The sequence below is a fragment of the Rhinolophus ferrumequinum genome, chromosome 5 (assembly GCF_004115265.2).
Source record: "Rhinolophus ferrumequinum isolate MPI-CBG mRhiFer1 chromosome 5, mRhiFer1_v1.p, whole genome shotgun sequence".
Lineage (NCBI taxonomy): Eukaryota > Metazoa > Chordata > Mammalia > Chiroptera > Rhinolophidae > Rhinolophus > Rhinolophus ferrumequinum.
The window spans coordinates 58,347,810-58,369,177 of NC_046288.1; the positions used below are offsets into that span (position 1 = coordinate 58,347,810).

The 21,368-nt window shown below is 34.0% G+C and overlaps 1 protein-coding gene across 1 annotated transcript in view; it reads right to left on the reverse strand.

Annotated features, from left to right (window-relative positions):
• Positions 1-21,368, reverse strand: part of COL25A1 (collagen type XXV alpha 1 chain) — a 433,173-nt gene that overhangs the window by 133,344 nt on the left and 278,461 nt on the right. Inside the window, exons 6-7 of the mRNA XM_033106318.1 lie at positions 20,704-20,730; positions 20,532-20,558 (exon numbers count right to left, since the gene is read on the reverse strand). Of these exons, the coding sequence (XP_032962209.1) occupies positions 20,532-20,558; positions 20,704-20,730 (54 nt within the window). The remainder of the gene's footprint in view (positions 1-20,531; positions 20,559-20,703; positions 20,731-21,368) is intronic.

Genomic DNA, 21,368 nt, shown 5'->3' on the forward strand with positions numbered 1-21,368 from the left:
CTGTGAGATTCTCATGCTAAGTGAAATAAGTCAGACAGAAAAAGTCGAGAACCATATGACTTCACTGATATGTGGGATATACAACTTAAAGCAACAAAAGAACAAGACAAACAAATAAAGAAACAAAAACATACAGACACAGACAACAGTTTAGTGGTTACCAGAGGGTAAGGGGGTGGGGAGTGGTAGAAGAGGGAAAAGGGGATCAAATATATGGTGATGGAAGGAGAACTGACTCTGGGTGGTGAACACACAATGTGATACGTATATAGACGATGTATTACAGAATTGTACACTTGAAACCTATGTAATTTTACTAACGATCATCACCCCAATAAATTTGAATTTTAAAAAATATCTGTCAGGAGTACTAAGAACCCATTGGGTTTGGGGAAAAATACAAAGGGCAAAAAGAGAATTTTTAGTTAGAATTAAAAAGAATAATAATAAAGGAATAAGCCTTTTTTTCCCTTCAGTTAACTGAGAGTAAAATGTTAATTTACAGAAGAAATCAATAGCAGCCAGTTCCTATTTAGCTTCCAATTCTGTCAAACAGAAACATATAAATATTTGGACTAAAACTTGGTACAAATATTGGTAGTATAAAATGCCAAGAAAAGTAAAGAACCTGTAAGTAAAAACTTTGGGAAACTAAATCAGTCTGAAGAAATGACTTTCAAAATACTCAACATGTGCAAAAAAGAAAAAAAAAAATCAAACCATTCAGACAATTTTTCAGGAACTGTAGAAAGTAAAAGAAATAAGAGAAGAAAAAAATGAAGATAATCCTGCAAAATATAGACAGATTGGTAAAATTTTATTGACTTAAGTCAAAATAAGAATAGATTATTAAAAGGGTTATTAGTGAAAGCTTGGGAAAAAGTACAGTTTAAAATACGCTCTTTATTTCCTTTTTAAAAAGGGTTATTAGTAGATGGATGTACATATATAACCAGATTACAGCAAGAGGTATGTCTAAGTTTCGTATATTATTCTTAGATACTAAATTAAGAAAAGTGAACTGAAACCAATGAAAAATAATGGATTTATAACTGGTTGAACAATTTACTTATGTAATACTAAGCAGTTCATGCTCTCAGTCGTGCTCTATTAAACATTTATATTAATGAATTAGATTAGTTTTCTCAAACTTTGGGTCTGGGAATGATTTTTCTCTATATATGTATATCTGTTTCTATAGTTATATCTCAGATATCCAGAAAAATGGGGCAGAAGAAGAGATGTCATATTTATTGGATGGCAGAATCACACTCCAGAGAGGATCTCAATAGGATAGAGTACACTAACAATATGGGAATAAAAGTAAGAAACAGTGTTTGGATCCAATAAACAATCTACATAAAAACACAACTGGGGATCTGAGGGTTATTAACAGTGGAAAAAAAAACTTTAGAATTTAAGTTGACAAAAAACATATATATATCACTATGTGGCATGACTGCCAATGTTGTTTAAGGTAATCTAATTCCAGGCTGTATTAACAAAAACAGAAACATAAGCAGGTAGGTGAAATCCCACTTGAGCCAGGCTGTACCTGAATTAATGTGTTTAATTTCTGTGCATTAACCTTTAGGGAGGACATAGACAGTCGGGAATATACACCTGTGCAGAACAACCAGGAGTGTAAGAAGACACAAAACTGTGCCTTGAGGAGTGGATGAAGGAGTTGGGGTTGGAGCAGGAGCAGATGAGATAGAATATTAAAGCGATTTTAAATAAGCTCAGAACTGCATGTAGAGCATCACCACCACCACCATCACAGGGTATATTCAGGCTTACGCTAGGCCAGTACTAATTGAGGGATATAGCAAATGAGGGTTTGGACTAGAAGAGCTTTGGGGTTCATTCTAACCTTGAGCTTCATTCAGTGTTTCCATAAAATCACTTATGGGTTGTCGTGTGGAAGAGGAATTATTTCATAAAGCAGGACTAAAACTAAACATACAGGAAGTAGAGAAGAGCAGATACTGATTCAAAAGAAGGAACAATAAATATTTTTTGAATGAATGGTTAAAACAGTTGTAATATTTAGAACTATTAGAATAGTCTGCTTTGTAAGAGAGTGACCTCCTTGCCACCAGAGGTATTTGAATAAAAATCAGGAACCATGAGCTTAGGCTACACTATATAAGATTGTAAGCAATTGGCTAGCTGTGAAATGGGTTTATTTTGCAGTTATAAGAGAAAATTTGAATTTCACAACAAAAAGTTAATTTATCCTGTCCATATTATCTATTCCCTCACCACCCTTTTAAAAAAGGACAATCAAGATTTATTGAGAAACCCTTTCTGACATTGCTAAAAAGATTTATAATTCTAATAAAAAGGCAATTTTTACTTCCTATATTATCCAACAGTTAAAACCACTATAAGAAAAAAAATGTTTCAAATGCATACCATTCTCTTCCATAAATATATAATCTACCCTGTAAGATCCTTTTTCTGCCATGTTTTTGTTTTTAATCCGTTGTACCACACCTTCAAATTCTGTATTCATTACACTCAGACAAATCGAGTTTTAATTTATTCTTATATCAAGGAGGACACACGGAAAAAAGGATCAAATAATACTGATTCAAATTAGTTATTTTTCTTAAGATTTGTCAGCATAGTTATAAAGGGATTCAAACAATTTGTGAACTTGTTTTTTATTGGTGCCCCCTAGGGCAATTTTGTTGGAAACATAGGGGAAATGTTTCTATTAATCCAACTATACAATCAGAATAACAAAAACCTAACCTAAAAGACATGGACAAGTTCTTAGAAACATATAGTCTTACTAGACTAAATCACAAAGAACTGGAAAATCTAAATAAACTGATCAACAGTAAGAAAATTGAAACAATCATCCGAAACCTTCTCCTAAGCAAAAGTCCAGGACCAGATGGCTTCACTAGTGAATTCTACCAAAAATTCAAAGAGAATGTAATGCCTCTTCAATACTTCCTAACTCATTTTATGAGGCCAACATTACCCTGATATGAAAACCTGGAAAAAATAACATAAAAAAAGAAAACTAAAGACCATATCTCTGATGAATATAGATGCAAAAATCCTGAACAAAATTCTACCAAATTGAATACAACAATACATTAAGAAGATTATACATGACGATCAAATGGGGTTCATTCCGGGGGCACAGGATGGCTCAACATATGCAAATTGATCAATGTAATACACCACATAAACAAAATAAAGGACAAAAATAATATGATTATATCAATAGATGCAGAAAAGCATTTGACAAGATACAATATCCACTTATGATTTAAACACTTCATAAAATAGCTATAGAAGAAAAGTACCTCAACATAATAAAGGCCATTTAATGACAAAACCTCAACTAGTCTCACACTTCATGGTGAAAAACTAAAGCCTTTTGCTCTACGTTCAGGAACAAGATAGAGTTGCACCCTGTTACCACTGTTATTCAACATAGTGTTGGAATTCCTAGCCAGAGCAATCAGGCAAGAGAAAAAAAATAAAAGGCATCCAAATTGGGAATGAAGAAGTTAAATTGTCATTTTTTGCAGATGACTATTCTTTATATAGAAAACCCTAAAGACTCCACCAAAAAGCTATTAGAAACAATAAACGACTACAGTAAAGGTGCAAGATACAAAATCAACATACAAAAATCCATTGCAGTCTATATTCTAACTATGAAATTTCAGAAAAAGAAATGAAAAAAAAAACCCATAAAACAATTGCTTTTGCAATAGCAACAAAAAGAATAAAATACCTAGGAATAAACTTAACAAAGAATGTGAAGGACCTTATGTACTGAAACTATAAGAGATTCTTAAAAGAAATTGAAGAAGACACAAAGAAATAGAAAGACATTACATTTTCATGGATTGGAAGAATCAACATAGTTAAAATGGCCATATTACCCAAAGCAATATATAGATTTAATGCAATCACCATCAAAATCCCAATGGCATTTTTTAAACAAATAGAACAAAAAAATCAGATTTGTATGGAATTACAAAAGACCCTAAATAGTCAAAGCAATCCTAAGAAAAAAAGACCAAGGCTGGGGTATCATACTCCTAGACTTCAATTTGTACTACAAAGTGACAATAATTAAAACAGCAACAACAATTGGCAGAAAAACAGATATAAGGACCAATGGAATAGAATTAAAAACCCAGAAATAAATCCACATATATATGGGCAGATAATGTTTGACAAAGGAGCCAAAAATATACAATGGAAAAAAGAAATCTTCTTCAATAAGTGGTGCTGAGAAATTGGAAAGCCACATGCAAAAGAATGAAACAAGACTATCTGTCACCATATACAAAAATTAACTCAAAATAGATCAAAGACCTAAAAATAAGACCTGAAACAATGAACTGCATAGAAGAAAACACAGGTACACCTTGGGCTCAAAGAGGATTTTATGAATTTGACCTCAAAGGCAAAGATAGTAAAAGCAAAAATAAATGAATTGGGACTATATCAATCTAATAAGCTTCTGCACAGCAAAAGAAACCATCAAAAAAACAAAGAGGAAATCCAACTGAACGGGAGAATATACCAGGAGGGCCAAAAAAATGTGTGAAAGTGGACACTTTGGTCAATGTTGCTCAAGCAGTAGTTCGCCGTAATCCGAAGTGTCTGAACACTGATGGTAACCACTTTGAGCACCTCTTATAATTGCAGAAGTCAAACGTGACTTGTATTCATCTTTTGTTATTTGTATATCGAGTATTAAAATTTTAATACAGCTTTTCTTTCTTAAAATGTGTGTACATTTTTTTGGCACCTTCTGTATTTGTCAACAATGCCTCCAATAAGGGGCTGATATCCAAAATATATAAAGAACTCATACAATTCAACAACAAAAAAACAATCCAATTAAAAAATAGGCAGCGGAGATGAACAGATACTTCTCCCAAGAAGACATACAAATGGTCAACAGATATATGAAAAATGCTCAACTTCACTAGCTATTAGGGAAATGCAAATCAAAACCACAATGAGATATCACTTTGTACTTGTTAGAATGACTATCATCAATGGCTATCAAGACAAATAATAACAAATGTTGTAGAGGCTATGGAGAAAAAGGAACACTTACATACTGTTGGTGGGAATGTAAATTGATGCAGCTGCTATGGAAAACAGTATGGAGGCTCCTCAAAAAATTAAGAATAGAATTATCATATGACCCAGCAATCCCTCTCCTGGGTATCTACCCAAAAAATCTGAAAACATTTATCCATAAAGATTTATGCACCTTGATGTTCACTGCATCATCGTTTACAGTTGCCAAGACATGGAAACAACCAAAGTGTCCTTCGATAGATAAAGAAGATGTGGTACATATACACAATGGCATACTACTCGGCTATAAGAAAAGATGAAATTGTGCCATTTGCATGCAACAACATGGATGGATCTTGAGATTATTATGCTAAGCGAAATAAGTCAGACAGAACAAGTCAAGAACCATTTGACTTCACTCGTATGTGAGATATAAAACTGAAAACAACAAAGGAAAAAGACAAACAAACAAAGAAAAAAAACCTTGTAGATACCGACAACAGTTTAGTGGTTACCAGAGGGTAAGAGGGGAGGGGGAGGTGGTAGAAGAGGGAAAGGGGGATCAAATATATGGTGATGGAAGGAGAACTGACTCTGGGTGGTAAGCACACAATGTGATATATAGATGATGTATTATAGAATTGTACACTTGAAACATATAACTTTACTAATGAAAGCCACTCTAATAAATTGTAAAAAAAAAAAACAAAAAACAAAAACCGGAAAACAATAAAGTGCCTGAAAACATGAATGTTTCTATATGTACACTATCTCGTATTATAACAAAAATTATTTGGGTCAAATAAAAAAGTGCAACTAAATTCATACTATGATTCTAAATATCTATGAACATTAGCTGCAACCTATATAGATGTCTGAGTTATATCAGCTTAAGTAATAAACATACATATAGACTTTTAAGACAAACCTAGAGGAAATTTTTAATTTGGGGCCACATTTTCCTCAAAGGAATGACTCTGAAGTGCAAGCTATCAAAGTCTGTGTTGTTTTTAACTTTAACCAGATATAACTAAAGGACTAATATTTACCTTTTTAAAATTATTTGCATGTTGTTTAATTATTATTCTATTTTATATAGAACTGTGGTTATTTTTTTTTAAATTTCTGTTATTCTATAATGCATATTTCAGCAAAATTCTTCCAGATAGCATAAATTATACTGGTATCTTGATATAAAACTACCAAGTTTGAACTAGTACTCATTTTAACCTTTTAACAGACTTAGTATACTAATTAAAAATTCTATAGTACCATAGGTTGACAATCACCAATGTAAGAAAAACTCTAATTAATTTAAAAACAAATGGTATGTAAATTAAATTAGAGGCAATAATGCAGCATTTTTCCTAGAAAATAAATGATTTGTCATTAGTTGTTTTGTTACTTGTGTATCTGCATATTTTTGTGAACTTTGTCATCATAATATCAGAAGCAAAATCATCTTAATGATCTAATTCAGGTATTGCAACTCCAACGCCAACAGGAACCATGTACATATATGTAAATAAATGAAATAGGCTGCGTGTCATGATATATAAAGCAGAATGTATGCTCCAGATAGACTCCATTCAGCTTCAGCCAAGTGAAGCTAAATGTGTACCCAGTGGTGCCAGACCTTCTAATTTTCCAAGAGAAATAAAAAATAAGATTTTACATGAAATTGGTCAATATTAAAATGTTAGCAACTAATTTTGGAAAGCCAAATAAAATTTATCTACTATCAGAATATGGTCCACAGGCCACCAGTTTGTAGCCTCTAACATGCCTCATGAGAATTATTAATTCAAAACATAGAGGAAAGATTGCATAAAATAGTGTACATATTTCAAATAAGGAAAAATAAAGACATTAAAATTGCCTCCTCCTGCTACAACCAAGGTTTTATTCTCCACCCTAAAAAGATATCCCATATAAGCTGTGACAGTTTCTCAAGCTACAAACCCTGTTGGCACATGCCATTTCGTTTGACACATTCTAAAAATCTTGAGTTATTGTAACAGTTACTATATAAAATTCTGGGTAGATATCATGACTCAAACTTTGCATTCTTCTCTGACACATTTTATTACAACTACATGGCTCCAAAGTGGAAGTAATACCACAGACCAGTGTAGAGTTACACCATTAACATTCAACATTGTCCTGGTGACATAGCAAGCTTTCTCCATTTCGATTTTGTTTGACTTTTCTGCCTAAAAGTGTAAAATGAAGGGTGAAGTTGTAAATCTCTACATTAATTTTATGAACAAATCTAAAACGTCTAATAGATCTCCAGATATTCCCTCTTTCCTGTAACTCCTCAAAATTCATTTCCTTTTATGACATTATTGAATAATTGTGAATGACTACTAAACAGAAGATTGTAAGACTGAAAAGTAATATTGTACTGACCAAAACAGGGAACAAAAATAAAATGGCTTTATAATGCTGTATTCTAGAATATCCATTAACAATGAAGATTTTTTAGAAACTTAATTTTGTTAAAGTAGAAATAACGTATCTTTATCTTTGCCAGAAAATGAAAGTGGTGTGTGTAGGGGGTAAAGGTCTTCATTTAAACATAATAGTTACAGAGGAAGAACAACATATTATTAAAAAGTAAGATATTCCTTACTATTGTTTTCATCAAAATAATAGTGATTGTCATATGGATTACAAGTTCTTTAAACAATAAAAATCTAATATCAAATAAATGTAAAAAAAAATTAACCATAAAGATGATTAAATTTTAGCTAGTGGCTTTTTGCCATATGATGGATACCAGCCATGCTGATGAAGACAAAATAGTTTCTGATTTTCAAAACATTTGAAAAACTATGCTAACTATACAATCTTTCCAATATTTTACCTTCTCAAAGAACAGTACAATAGGATAAAAATAAATTGAGAGTAAAGAAGAATCAAGGCTGAAAAATACAAGGTGCTGCTGTAACTTATGTTAATGCAATCAATGCAAAGAATGTGTTCGAGTTCCTTCCATATCAAAAAGTTTATATTCCTAAAAGAATATTCTGGTGCTGACATTGTAGGAACTTTTGACTTCTTTGACCACTAAGAAATATAAAGAAATAAGACAGTTAAGCAACAGCAACTGAATTCTGAACTATATCTCAAACTTTTCTCTGACATCCAAGTCAAGGCAAGTATTTGTCCCTTAAGGATTTTTGCGAAGAAGCTCAGTCAGTGGACCACCCCCTGCGAAGTCAGAGCCGATGTTTGATGAGATAGTTAAGAACTGTCACCATCATCGTTTTCATCTAACTTTGCAAAGGAACATTGAGAATGAAGTTCCTTGCAGTCCAAGCACGCAAGAAGAAAATTTAAGCATTCAATTATTAATAGTAAATTTACATTCTCGTTAAGCACTTCTGAAATATCACATTGAATAGAAAAAATGCTTTTAAAACAAACAGTTAAGGAAGTTATATCAATTTAACCCCCCAAAAATTTCCCAGGTTGCTTTGAATTTGCCTATCTTTTCGTAATAGGAATTAGAGTATAAACAAAAGTAGGTTGACATTTGTATGTGTTATTTAGATCTTGTGTACGTGACTAGTAATCTCTACTTGTGGAAACTCTGTTTCATAAAGACAGTATAGACAACTGCAATTTTACAGAAATATTCACACACACATATGTGTATACAAAATATCTCTATAGATGAAAAATGTCTGTTAATAAGAATTAATATACGTACAAACACCCACATACATAATGATATACAGTATAATAATTTAAATGATAGGTTGTGAGAAAGGCAAGTGTTTGATAATTCGTAATATGAGAAACAACTTATAAACCTTGCAAAAAGACAAAATACCACAGCATATGCAACTTAGCACTAGGCGTGTTTCAGCAGATTCTGTGTGTGTCCTGGGTTTGGGCAAGGCTGCCTCAGTCACATCCTTCATTCCATGCTTCCTACTTCACCAGTGGAAGAACTTCCCTTCTCCAGGTCTGGAAATCTCACACCATGATGACCTCCCCTAAGTCACAGTAGGGTCAGTCAAGACGTGGGTGAGATATTGCCAGGTTGGCCCACAATTTTAATAGTCTAGATAAAAAGATTAACTCAACTTCTAAAAATAAGCCTGTTTAAAGGCCCAAGGAATACAAATATTTTTAAAAACATTGAATGTTTTCTTGATTAAAACTTTGGTGGTGTCTCCTTTACCTTTTTCCTCACCTGCTAATAAACTCAGAACGTTCGGGCTGACATGTTCTTTTGAAGAAATAGTGACAGGCAGCAATTACCATCTGCAGTTCCCTTGAACACATCACACAGGCTTCAAGCCAGAACTGCGTACACTCAGCCATGCCAATTTCTCTCTCCGCCTGCTTCTTCAGCATCAGTTTCCTATCTTAATTCTTAATTATAATGAAATCCTTCAGGCTTTTACCTAGTTAAAGTTCCTGTCCTGGAAAGACTGTTCTGTGTTACTAGTTCCCTGATGTTTTGAATGCTACATTGGATGATTTTGATATCACCTTTTCCATCACTAAGGCTCCTTTATCAACAGATTCATGCCAGACTCACAAGCTAGTAGCATGATAAGAATGCCCAGAAGTTTTCTTGGCACATGGAACTATGAAAACAGTAACGTTACATTATCACTATTGTTGTTCTTCTTATTATTATTACTACTACTATTATTTGTGTATGCATTAAATTATAAGTTTATTTGTGCTACTACAAAACAACTAGTGGTCTGTAAGGGTTTCTGTTAATATCAATATTTTTCAAACAAAATTTAACTGACTTCTAAGAGATGAGAATCAAAGCTTCTCGACTCCCTCCAAAGTCGCTAAAGAATTGCATTTGAAGTAGGACCTCGCAACTAACATCCTTTCCCTACAAAGCCAGTCCTGTTTGCCACTTGTGATTTACAGGCTGCGTCTGCTGTGAGAAGCTGCTGGACACATTAGTGCAGGTACGCTTATGAAAGACGCTGCTGTCTGGCACTAAATGACTTTCCAGAGACCCATCTCATTCAGAACTACAGGAACTGTTCTCCCTAAACACAATCTGTCAATGCATAAGCCATTATTCCACCCATTCTGAAGGGAAGAATCAAAAATATAGTCTCACATTCTAGTCCCTTCTGCAAATCCTGACGCACCATTAAAAATCTGCTGTTTCATAATTTCTTGATTTCCATTTGGTTAATCCACTTCACTAACATTTTTGTTGCAATTATAATTCTGCATTTGGGAGTGATGGAAAAAGAATGCTGGTAATTATATTGGATTTTGTTAGTGTATACTGCTTATAAATTGCTGATTTTCCTATCTGCAGTATGTTCATTATTCATTGATACTATCAACTACAGTATGTTCGATTTTTTTGTCCACGTCACATACAGATTTTAACATATTTACCTAAAGGCTTACTTTCTCTTCCTTATATAATATCGAAAGTCATCCACCCCAAATCTATCTTTCCCTCCACCTTTTATTATATGCTTCAGTTGCAGGCATTAATGCAAAGCATAGCTCCACTTTATATGGATTAATAAACATAAGACTTGTGTTTTAATTAAAGAGAAAATTAACTTGCGTAAATATGAGACAAAGAAAATCTTCTGCATAGTTTTGCTTGAGAGGTTATTAATGTATCAAGTATTCTTAAAAATATTTTACAGAAAGTGGCACTTGCAAATATTCAAACAAAGGAAATATAAATGCATAATATTAAAGATATATACACTTATTCTCTTTCAGCTAAAATCTTTCATTTCACTCATTTTCAAGAAAAATATGAAATGGTGCACATTAGCCTGAAAAGACTATAAGGTATATGTCCAGATATATAAATCATATAAAAGAGTAAAATGAAGAATATTGAAGTTGATAAAAGCAACGAGTACAAAAGTGCAGACAAATGAAATCTTTCTTTTTCTTTATAAAATGGAATGACCAATTATTTTATTATGAAGGTCACTGCATTAAAAACACTGAAAGAAATCCAATGGCTCTTTAAATTGGTTGGCATCATTCTCCAGAATTCCTTATCAGAGGATATGCTTAGGATTGGATTTTGGTTTTGTCTGAACACATCTGCAGTCATTAACAGAATTTTCAGTTAAGGGCTCAAATCTCAGGCTTTCCACTATTTGTTGTTTTAATGTATGATTTTGCAAAATGTCCACTTTTACTTCCAAATATTTTATATAAAAGTTTACCCCACTGGATTGCTATATTTATAGGTTTACTTATATAATCTTTTACATTAGACAGTAATGCATCAAATCTGAAGTCATGTAAAATAGGTAATTATTCCTCACACTTTCCAAATATATTTTTCTTTTTCTTACTTGATGAGCTCAGCTATACAACCAATAACTGAGACATAATTTACAATATTTCCAAGGGAAATATTGTTTGTACATTAACAATTGTTTGCAAAGATAATTTATTTTTTTTAATTGACCCACACTGGGACAAATTTACAAATGTTCCTGGACTTAGTTCAATATACCAGCTCTTAATGGTTTAAAGTATGACAGAGAACACTCAAAAGAGAACTTTGATTATAAAATATAATAAGAACGTTTGCAAATTTTAATGAGCTTGCTGTTTCCATGCCAACTTCTTCTGAATCTGGAAAGCATTAAAATAATTTTCTCACAATTTATTTCTTTCCATTGTGTTATATCAATTCCTTTTTCACAGGCAATACATTCAGTATCAAATGAGTAGTGTACTCATTAGGACTAAAGAGAAAGGCAAGGGTTAAGTAAATAAGAACATCAAATTAATATCCAGGCCTAAATGCTTTAGCAGAGCCAAAGAATCTGTTTAATCATTCAAGTCAACAAAGGTTAAGATAATAAAATAAACTTCTAACTGCTTTCCTTTTTGGAACTTAATCTGTCTTGCTGAAGATGTTTTTAAGATGCTATCAGTTTTACATAGTCCCAGCTGTTATGAAAATTTACTTGAATACACTGGGAAGAGAAAAGAATTTTATGAAAATAGTTTAGCAGAGCTCCTGGGTGGCTTATTGAAACTGTGAGAGCCCAGGACTCATTTAAAACCAGCTGTTGGCTGATGATGTTGAGACCAATAACCACTAAATCTTTTCTTTATCAGGGCTCTGTGCTATTTGGCAAGGTGATGGTAGCCAACCGATTAGAATAGTAACATATAGTCACAAGATAACTTCATGGTATTTGCTCATTTTATGGCCTAAGTTTGATTAATATATTTACCACAATTTCAGAACATAATACCCTAATTTAAAAAGATGATATTAAACATTAAAATAGCTTTGCTTATTTTTAAAGCTATGTTTTTAAGTTATGAAGATATAGAAAAGAAATATGAGCCATTAACATCAAAGCCTGGGGTACCAGTGTGATTCCCAGGGCTGTGGTTCAAGATGAGGGCAGAGGCCTTATGAACTGGGCAAGCAAGAACTCCTCTTTGATAATGAAGAGAGACAGTGGTAGTTGTAGTGGGTACAGACGACAAGGGGAGAACCCATAAAAGTCTTGAGACTTTTACACTTGACTTCAGGTTCTGTTACAGATCAAGAAATATAATTCAATCTTTTGAAAAGAGAGGCTCAACTAAAAACAGAATCAACAAACAACCTTGTAAAACATACAAACACAGCATTATGAACAGCAGAGAACAGACTTAAGTCATCTGGTTATCCTATAGGAAAAAAAAATCACTAATAGCAAATATACCAGGATCTTGATTTATACAATTTTCAAAATGGTGCCATTGAGTTGAGAAGCACAATTGTATTATAACAAGGTAATTGGGTACTCTGACGGCTCTTGGTTGGGCGTCAGCATTGCCCTGCCTCCCTGTGCTCCATGCAGACATGTTCTGAGGTATTACTATGTAGCATTCATTCATTTGTTTTTTGGAAGATTGACAGTGCATGGATTGTCATGCTACGATTATCCTGATTGCAAAGAAAAATGATGCACCTATTTGTATTTGTGTTCCTCAGCTTTTTCAATGGTTTAAAGTATTTTTCAATTTTTTTAAATCACAGAGGCATGGAATCAAAGTTGGAAAGGTCCTAGCAGCCATGTGGAGCTAGCTTGGCATTTGGAAAGAGAGCAGCTCTTGAAATTGGGGTTGGTGTCCCCCAATTGCCTTTTGTTAAATGTATGTTAAAGAATGTGCACAAGTCACTTAACATGTTTGAGCTCAATCATCATCACCAAAAAAAAAAAAAAAAAAGAAATGTCATATTAATATTTGTGCTACTAATTCACAAAGTTACTTTTAAGGGTAAATGAAAGAACACCTGAAAAAATGTAATCCATAAATTCCTATGCTGAAATCCCAGCTGTGGCACTGACTGGCACGGTTAAGTTGGAAAAAATGTTTAAACTTTCTAAATCTTGGTTTCTTCATTACATGGAAGTCATAAAGATAAGTATTTCACAGGGTTCTTGAAACAAGATAAAGCTTCATAGAGTATTTGGCATATTTTAAGAACTCAATAAAATTATTTACCATTATTATTGCTATTATTTAAGCCACAGATATTTCTACAACCCCTATTGTTCTACATGGAGGTTGATGACCATAAGGACTATCTTACTGATAGGGAAGCTGCTGATCCACTGGGAACAGCACAATCTAGAGGGTGATAGAATTGAGTTTGAACTCCAATTCTACCACTTACAAATTACATGAACCTAGGGAAGTTACTTTATCCCAGATTCCTCATGTGAAATTTGAGGAGAATCATCAGCTATGATCTGCTGAGGACTTATTATAGATTTTTCATAGGTTATTTTATTTAATCTTATCATAACCATAGAGACAGAGTTAGAATTTGATACCTGTCCAGCCTTACCCCAGCCCACACAGATACAATCATCATACTGCATTTCTTTTCCTCTTATTTTTTTCCTGATAACCTACCTTGCTAAACTGAATAAGGCTTAGAGATCATATGGGAAACTTACCCAGAAAGGTGTTCAGCAAGTTGTAAGACTCTAAGTAATTAGCTATTATAATTGTTATGTAAAGTATTATTTCCTCATCCAACATTCATTCAGTCTAGGAATGCCCCTACAACTCCCTTACAAGCAGGTCTCCAACCTCTGCTTGAATATAGGGTAAAGGCACAGCCTCAATATTCTGTAACACAAACCTAAGAGGATGAAATGAAGAAAAATGAGCATGGGCTCAGGGTGCCTGACAGCATAGAGAAAGCACCATCCTGACCATACAGCCTAAAGGCTTAACTGCTGAAGCAAAATGTTTGACTGTAAAAATGAACTGAAGATTAATGACAAATCTGTAATGACATCTCACCAAGAAGCAAGGAGGGAAGTGCAATTCTAATGTCAGGGTGCATTCATATATGGAAATCTAACATTCAGTGTCTTATAGAATAAAACCAAATGATATCTATGGTTGTTACAGTATGCCTAAAATCGTAAGCTTGAAATTGGTTTAATGTATACTGACAGAAAGCTCATGTCAAAAAAGTTAGCCCACTTTCCTCTGCATTAAATCATATGCCATGAACAGTATTCAAAGATAGTCAACTTTCCTACCATTTACCTTTTCAACTTCTTGCAATCTTTCACTTTCACTATTTGACAAAAGGCACTTCCTTAATATCCCACAACTCCAGAACACCAAGTCCAAAAGCTTTTTATAGGTTTCATCCCTGTGTTTTTCTTTTTATTAAGAACATTTTGTTGCCTCTCCCACCCCTTTTTAAGTAGTTTTTCCTTTAGTGCTCAAATGTGTCCTGGTGTTTCTTTGAAAGCTCACTCTTTTGTTGACTCCCCTCCTCGTCCCACTCCCTAACTGCGGAGATTTCTAAAGTGGTTCTTGCTTCACCCTTTCACCTATCATTTTCTACTCCTACGGTTTCAGTGCTCACTCTGTGACATTCAGCTATGTGACCTTACGTCCCGTTATGACACCATCTTAGAGTTCTAGTCTCATGTTTCCAACTGTTTGTTACATTATTCAAGTGAAAAAAATCTATCAAGATCACAAGTTCAACATAACTAAAATTCAACTTATTCATCCTCTCTACTTTCTTCTGACCGAGTTTATCAAGCAAAGCCAGAAACTTGACATATCTTTATCTTCTTTTTCAATTTCAGCCCCTACATCCAATTAACTCTAAGACTTGTGTTGAATTTTCACCTCGGTATCCTTCAATTTTATTCCCTAGCTGCTTAAATTTTTTTTTTAAACCCTAACTTTGCCATAGTTCCACCCATGGCCAGATCCTGGATGTAAATACTGATTAAATTCATCTTCCATCTTCCACTTCAAGACTTCTCTCTTACCAATTTCTCCTCTACTAGTGTCATCTCTGGTTTTCCCTCTTTGTTTCCCCACATTTTTGTTTGGCACTTATGACAAACCCTACTGATGAGATGACCCAAATTTCCTTTTCAACCGCATTCTTCTTGGTTCACTTCCAGCTTTGATCTAACTATGTGAAAAGTCTGGCCAATGAGACATGAGCAGAAGTGTATTATGAAATTCATGGGAAAAATTCTGTTTTCTTGATACAGATTCTTCTCCCATTATCTTCCCTGCAGATACAGGTATAGATGTGATGGTTGAATTTGAAGTCTTTCTTGTAATTATGAAAGAAAGACCATTAGATTCACAGAGACTTCCATAGTAACAACATTGAATTACATACGTGTAAATAATATCATCAACTGTCTTCTCTGAATTTCTCATTATGTGAGAAAAGTAAACTCATATTTAAACTCCCATAGAAAACATGGAGCTTTCTCTGATATTTTGGTGACTCCTTTGGAATCTCTCATTTGGCTCACCAACTTAGGCCCTCCCCACTACTGAGCTGCTCATTCTGACACTGCACTCTCTGCTCAGTATGGCTGGCTCCTGACCTCCAATGATATCTAATGTTCCAGATTGGGCCAGCCTACCCCCTCTGCTCATCTCTCTGCTGAGGACTACACATTATCCTTATAGACCAGATTCTTATAATCTATCTTGTCCTGATGACTGACTTAGTTTCTTGGTCTACGTTGTTTCCTGCTTTCAGTCTCTTCCGATTCCTTTTCATACTGGTTGCTATCACTATGTGGACAAAAAAGGGCTCTGTAATAAATCTTGCAGGATAACGACCTCACAGGGTGATCTAATAATAAATCCCTAACTGGGCAGGTCAAGGGGGTAGTCACACCCCAGGCCTATAAAAAGTTTATCTTTGCTTTAAGCAAGCGCTGTCCATTGTTCTTGTGTATCTATATTAACACACCTTTGAAATACCAGAGTAATCCTCTTTTTTTAGACCCCTTGGTGGGGTGGCCTGGCATAACCACCCTCAAAGGAGCACATAACCTTGGTAACTATTCTGTAATTCAATCAAGATTTCCCTACCTTACTTTCTTTCACATCATGTAATCTTACTGATGTTCGCTCCTTATTTCCAAATGTATAAAAAGAACTGCAAAACTGTCATTCTGTGGAGCATTTGAGATCTTGCTTCCTGGTATGTTGTGAGTTTGGCTCAAATAAACTCTTATAAAAATTATCTGTAGATGTGAACATTTCTTACATCAACAACCAAATATATTTCCATAAAGAACATTTGGTAATAACACCAAATAGTCTGGTGGCAATAGACATCAAATGATGTTACCAAAAATCTTAGATAGCTTCCCATTCCTTACCACACTGGACACTCGAAATGCTCCATAATATAACCTCGATACAAATTTTCAACCTTACATGATATAATTTTTCTACTTTTAACCTATTTCCTTGGCAAATAAAATATTATTGTTCCTTAAATGAATGCTTTCATTTAGTATTTGTGTAATATTGTTTGTACTATTTCTTCTTCCTGGAATGTGTAATGTTTTGCTCTTAATCTTATCTTCTAAAGATTACCCATGCATTAGGTCCTAGCTCAAGTGACAGCTCTCCCAAAGTCTCTAGTGATTATTTAAAATGTAAGAATGTTCACTTTTCTAGCACCTCCTGGCATAGTTCTTTAAGGTACATTAACATACAACCACATAGTTTTCTTATTCAGGCATCCGTGAGATAATCAGATCCTTGAGGGAAGTAATGATATAATAATATTTTATTCTAACATTCAATAAATATGTATCGAATCCTTACTACCCTAGGTGATGGTGGTATGAACGAGGCAGACCAGGTACTTAGAGTTTATGTTTCAAGGAGGGGTGTCATTTACAGACAACAAGCAAGTAAATAAAGAAAGCAAAATAGGATAATTTCAGATTTAGATTCGATAGTTAGGGAAGTTCTCCCTGAGGAGGTATTTGTGATGAAATCTCAATAATAAGAAGAACCCCATCCCAAGAAGACCAGAAGAGAGCAAATGGAAACTCATTATCAAGTTAGGAGTGAGTGTGGTGTGTTTGAGGAACACATGGAAGGCAGTATGGCTGGAGCACAGTGGGTGGAGGGGAAGACTAGTGTGAGCGAGGTTACAGAGCGGGGCAAGGACCCAATCTTGAAAGTCTGTGTAGGCCAAGCAAAGTGGTTTGAATTTTATTCTAAGGTTTAAAACAGGGAGTAACACTATCTAATTTACAATGTAAAATGATCTCTCTGGCTGCTGTGTAGAAAATGGATTATACAGGCTCAAGAGTGAAAGCAAAATTCATTGGAAGACTACCAAAGTAATCAAGAATATGAGATGATAGTAGGTTGAATTTGATGGTAGCAAGAGAGAGAAAGAGAGAGAGAGAGAGAGAGAGAGAGAGAGAGAGAGAGAGAGAGAGAGAGAGAGAGAGAGAGAAAGAAAGAGGGAGAAGTGGAGACATAGGTATATAGTCTCTATAAATTAAGCATAGTATCTTGAACATGGTATATCATGTTTCCCCCAAAATAAGACCTAGCCAGACCATCAGCTCTAATGCATCTTTTGGAGCAAAAATTAATATAAGATCGAGTCTTATATTATATAAGACTCTTATATAATATAATATAGACTCGATCTTATATTATATTAAAATAAGACTGGGTCTTATATTAATTTTGCTCCAAAAAACGCATTATAACTGATGGTCTGGCTAGCTCTTATTTTCGGGGAAATACAGTATGCTCAGTATGTATTGCTAAATATATGTCCAAGAGTTTCGAGATAATTCACCTTCTTAATTTCTATATTATCTTCACTTTTTTCCTTTGATTCACATATTATACCTCAATATCGTCTTGTTTAACACTCAGGAAGCCAAAGAGAAAAAAAAGAACTTCATATTCAAGTAAACAGTATAGATCTCACAGTGGAAAATCAGTAACAAAGAATTGAAATGATGGAGGGCCATATTGTTAATTATGGAAAGAAATAAATTACTTGAAACAAATGGTAAAAATCAGAATTCAAAATTTTTGATAGGATAAAAATGATCAGGGTGCTCAAATACAAAGATCTACATTTAAAAAGAAGAGAGTCTCCTTCAGCATCAGCTAGAATAGTGTGCTGGAATACAGGATGTTGGTAAAATTAATTTTCATGAAGTTGAAGACTTTCCTAGTTCTAACTTACTTTGATTTTTCTGGAAATATAAAACCTTCATTTTATTATCTTGATATAATAAATTTCTAATAAGTAGCTAAAACTATCTTACTAGAAAGAAATGTTTATAAAATTCTAACCACGCTAAATGTGACATGCCTTGTCTCTAAATTAGGAATCTGAGGAAAGACAGGCAGTTCGGTAGGTTCTCATTTTCTTTCACATATACTTCCCAGGACATTTAGATTTATCTTGCATTATTAATTCAATCCAAATTCCTCAATACAAAGGAAAATAGTATCATTTTTTGCCACTTTCCACCTGAAATGCTAAATGGCCCCTGAATCGTGTGAAACTTGGCCCCAGTCAGTGTGAAAACTGGCTGAAATCTGTATGAAAGGCAGTCTGGGTTCGTCAAAGTAGTTCATGAACTTTGGCCAAACTTCCAAGAAACCTGGTCCAAGTCTTAGTTTGTAATGCAACATGAAACCAGGTGAATTTCACATGGTTTCAGGTTTCATCCTGAAAATTTGGCCTAGCTTTATAATCAATCATCACTTTTTGGAACGATGAAAGCCAACACACCTTTTTGAAAATGAGGACTGCATGCATACTGATGACAGCTAAGCTGTGAACCACCCCTTCACTTCCTCTGCCAAAAGAAGATTTCTCAAAATGGAAACAGTCTCCCTCTTACCTGGAAAGGGCAAGTTGAGTGATTTTGATATTGCGTGTAGAAAGAAATGATACTCAATACATGGAAACATGCCATGTGAAATAATCACCACATACAGAGCAAGTGGCTATACTCTAATCATTTAAGGTTATGAGAATTTTATTCCATCCACATCCATATATCATGATGTTTAATCTCCTCGACCATAACATGAGCTTTTAGCTTGAAGCTAGTCATCAGCTAGAATAACTGCCATGAGAAACGAAATGCTCTGAGGCATAATCATTATCTCTACATGAAGAATAGCTGCAGAAAGGAAAGTAAATTATTTTATCTAGTTTAATAAACATGAGGAGATAAGACTACAAACTTTCGAAGTTTTCATTAGCTACATCTTTTGCAATAAATATCCTACTTCAGTATACATGAATTCAATAGTTACACAGCGACAAAAAAATCCTACACAATTGTGTTTTCAACCTGAAAGTTTTAAATGTGCTTTTCCACTGTAAAAAATGACTCTCTTCAACCAAATACTCGCTTTTGTGCGTAGTGACTTGAGAAAATTGAGAGGTATGTCTGAACGGAGCCACTACATCATTGGAACAGTATGTCTGAACATTTGGGTAATAAGGCACAGATGTGAAGCAGAGGACTTGGCACTACCAAGGTAACAACAAAGCATTCACCATTGTGTTATATTGGTTAAAAGAGCCACATTCAAGAAGAATAAAAGAATGCCCTTCCTCCCTGGAATGCTAAATTATATTACACCTTTTGTCTGCTTAAAAATCTATAAAACATAAGAAATTCGAATAAGTATTATTCAAACATGATGAAGAATACAAATACAAAATGCATTAATATTTTCATCTATAATATAACATATTTATGCAATAGCACATAACGTTTAACTGCAGAAAAAGGCCAAATTCAATAGGAATCCATATGGCCTTTATATTGCAAAACAGTGTATGCAAATCTGAAGGACCCAATAGCCATTGGAAAGGTGTTGTTGACTTTTAGTAGGGATTCTGGCCCTTAATCGGTAGGGCTATTCTAGAGTATTCTATTCACAGGTATCAAATTAAGATAACACAACAGGAGATATACACACTAGTTATTATCAAGACTATTACACTTATGAGAGGTATGGTATTTTTGCCAGCCATTGCTAAGCTATGTGACACATAGGCAGTTATGAAGCCAGGGCTACTTTTATTCAATAAGTTTGGAGCTGAAAGCTAATTTTCTGTCCAGGATTGGAAGAATACAACTTACCCGAGGTCCCTGATCACCTTGTTCTCCCTGTAGAGTAGGAAATGAGATGATAGACAGTCTTAGCATGAAGTCTGTATGTGATGCTCGTTCAAAAGATAAAAGTAAAACAGTATAGGTCATGTCAATATGGATTTCCACTAACTTAATTTGTTTCTGCTATTCATTTTCTTACCTTATCACCTTTTGGACCAGGAGGGCCCTGAAAGAAGAAAGAGAAAAATGAATATAAATTTTTTAAAAATTGTAACTTGAAAGATGAGCTAGGGTTAGTTGCAAGGTTCATGCAAAGGGCACAGAGATATTGCTGTCAATGAAGTTTCTCAAGAAATTTTGGGTTGTAAACTATAATACGGTTAGAATATAAAAATTATTTATGGTATGATGGTATATATACACACACACAGAGAAGTACTTATGTCATCAGTATATTACATGCTGAATAAATTTTCACACACTGAACACACCTATCTATACAAGTAGAACTAGCTAAAGAAACCCAGAAGCGCGTATGACATTTTCTTGTCACTGTTCTACCAATGGTAACCACTATTTTTCACCTCTGACAGAATAGTTCATGTGCTTCACGTAAATGGAATCATACAGTATGTGTCTGTCCTCTTTTGTTCAATATGTGTGAAATTCATACATAATTTTTGTGTACAGTTGTAGATCATTTTTCTTACTGCTTTGCAATACTCCATTGTGAGAATAAAACATAATTTATTTACTTATTCTACTGTTGAGGACCATTTGTTTCCAGGAGTTTCTAGGTCTTGACTATTACGAATAGTGTTGCTATAAGCATCCTTTGCTTAAAAATTGTATACATTCCTGTCT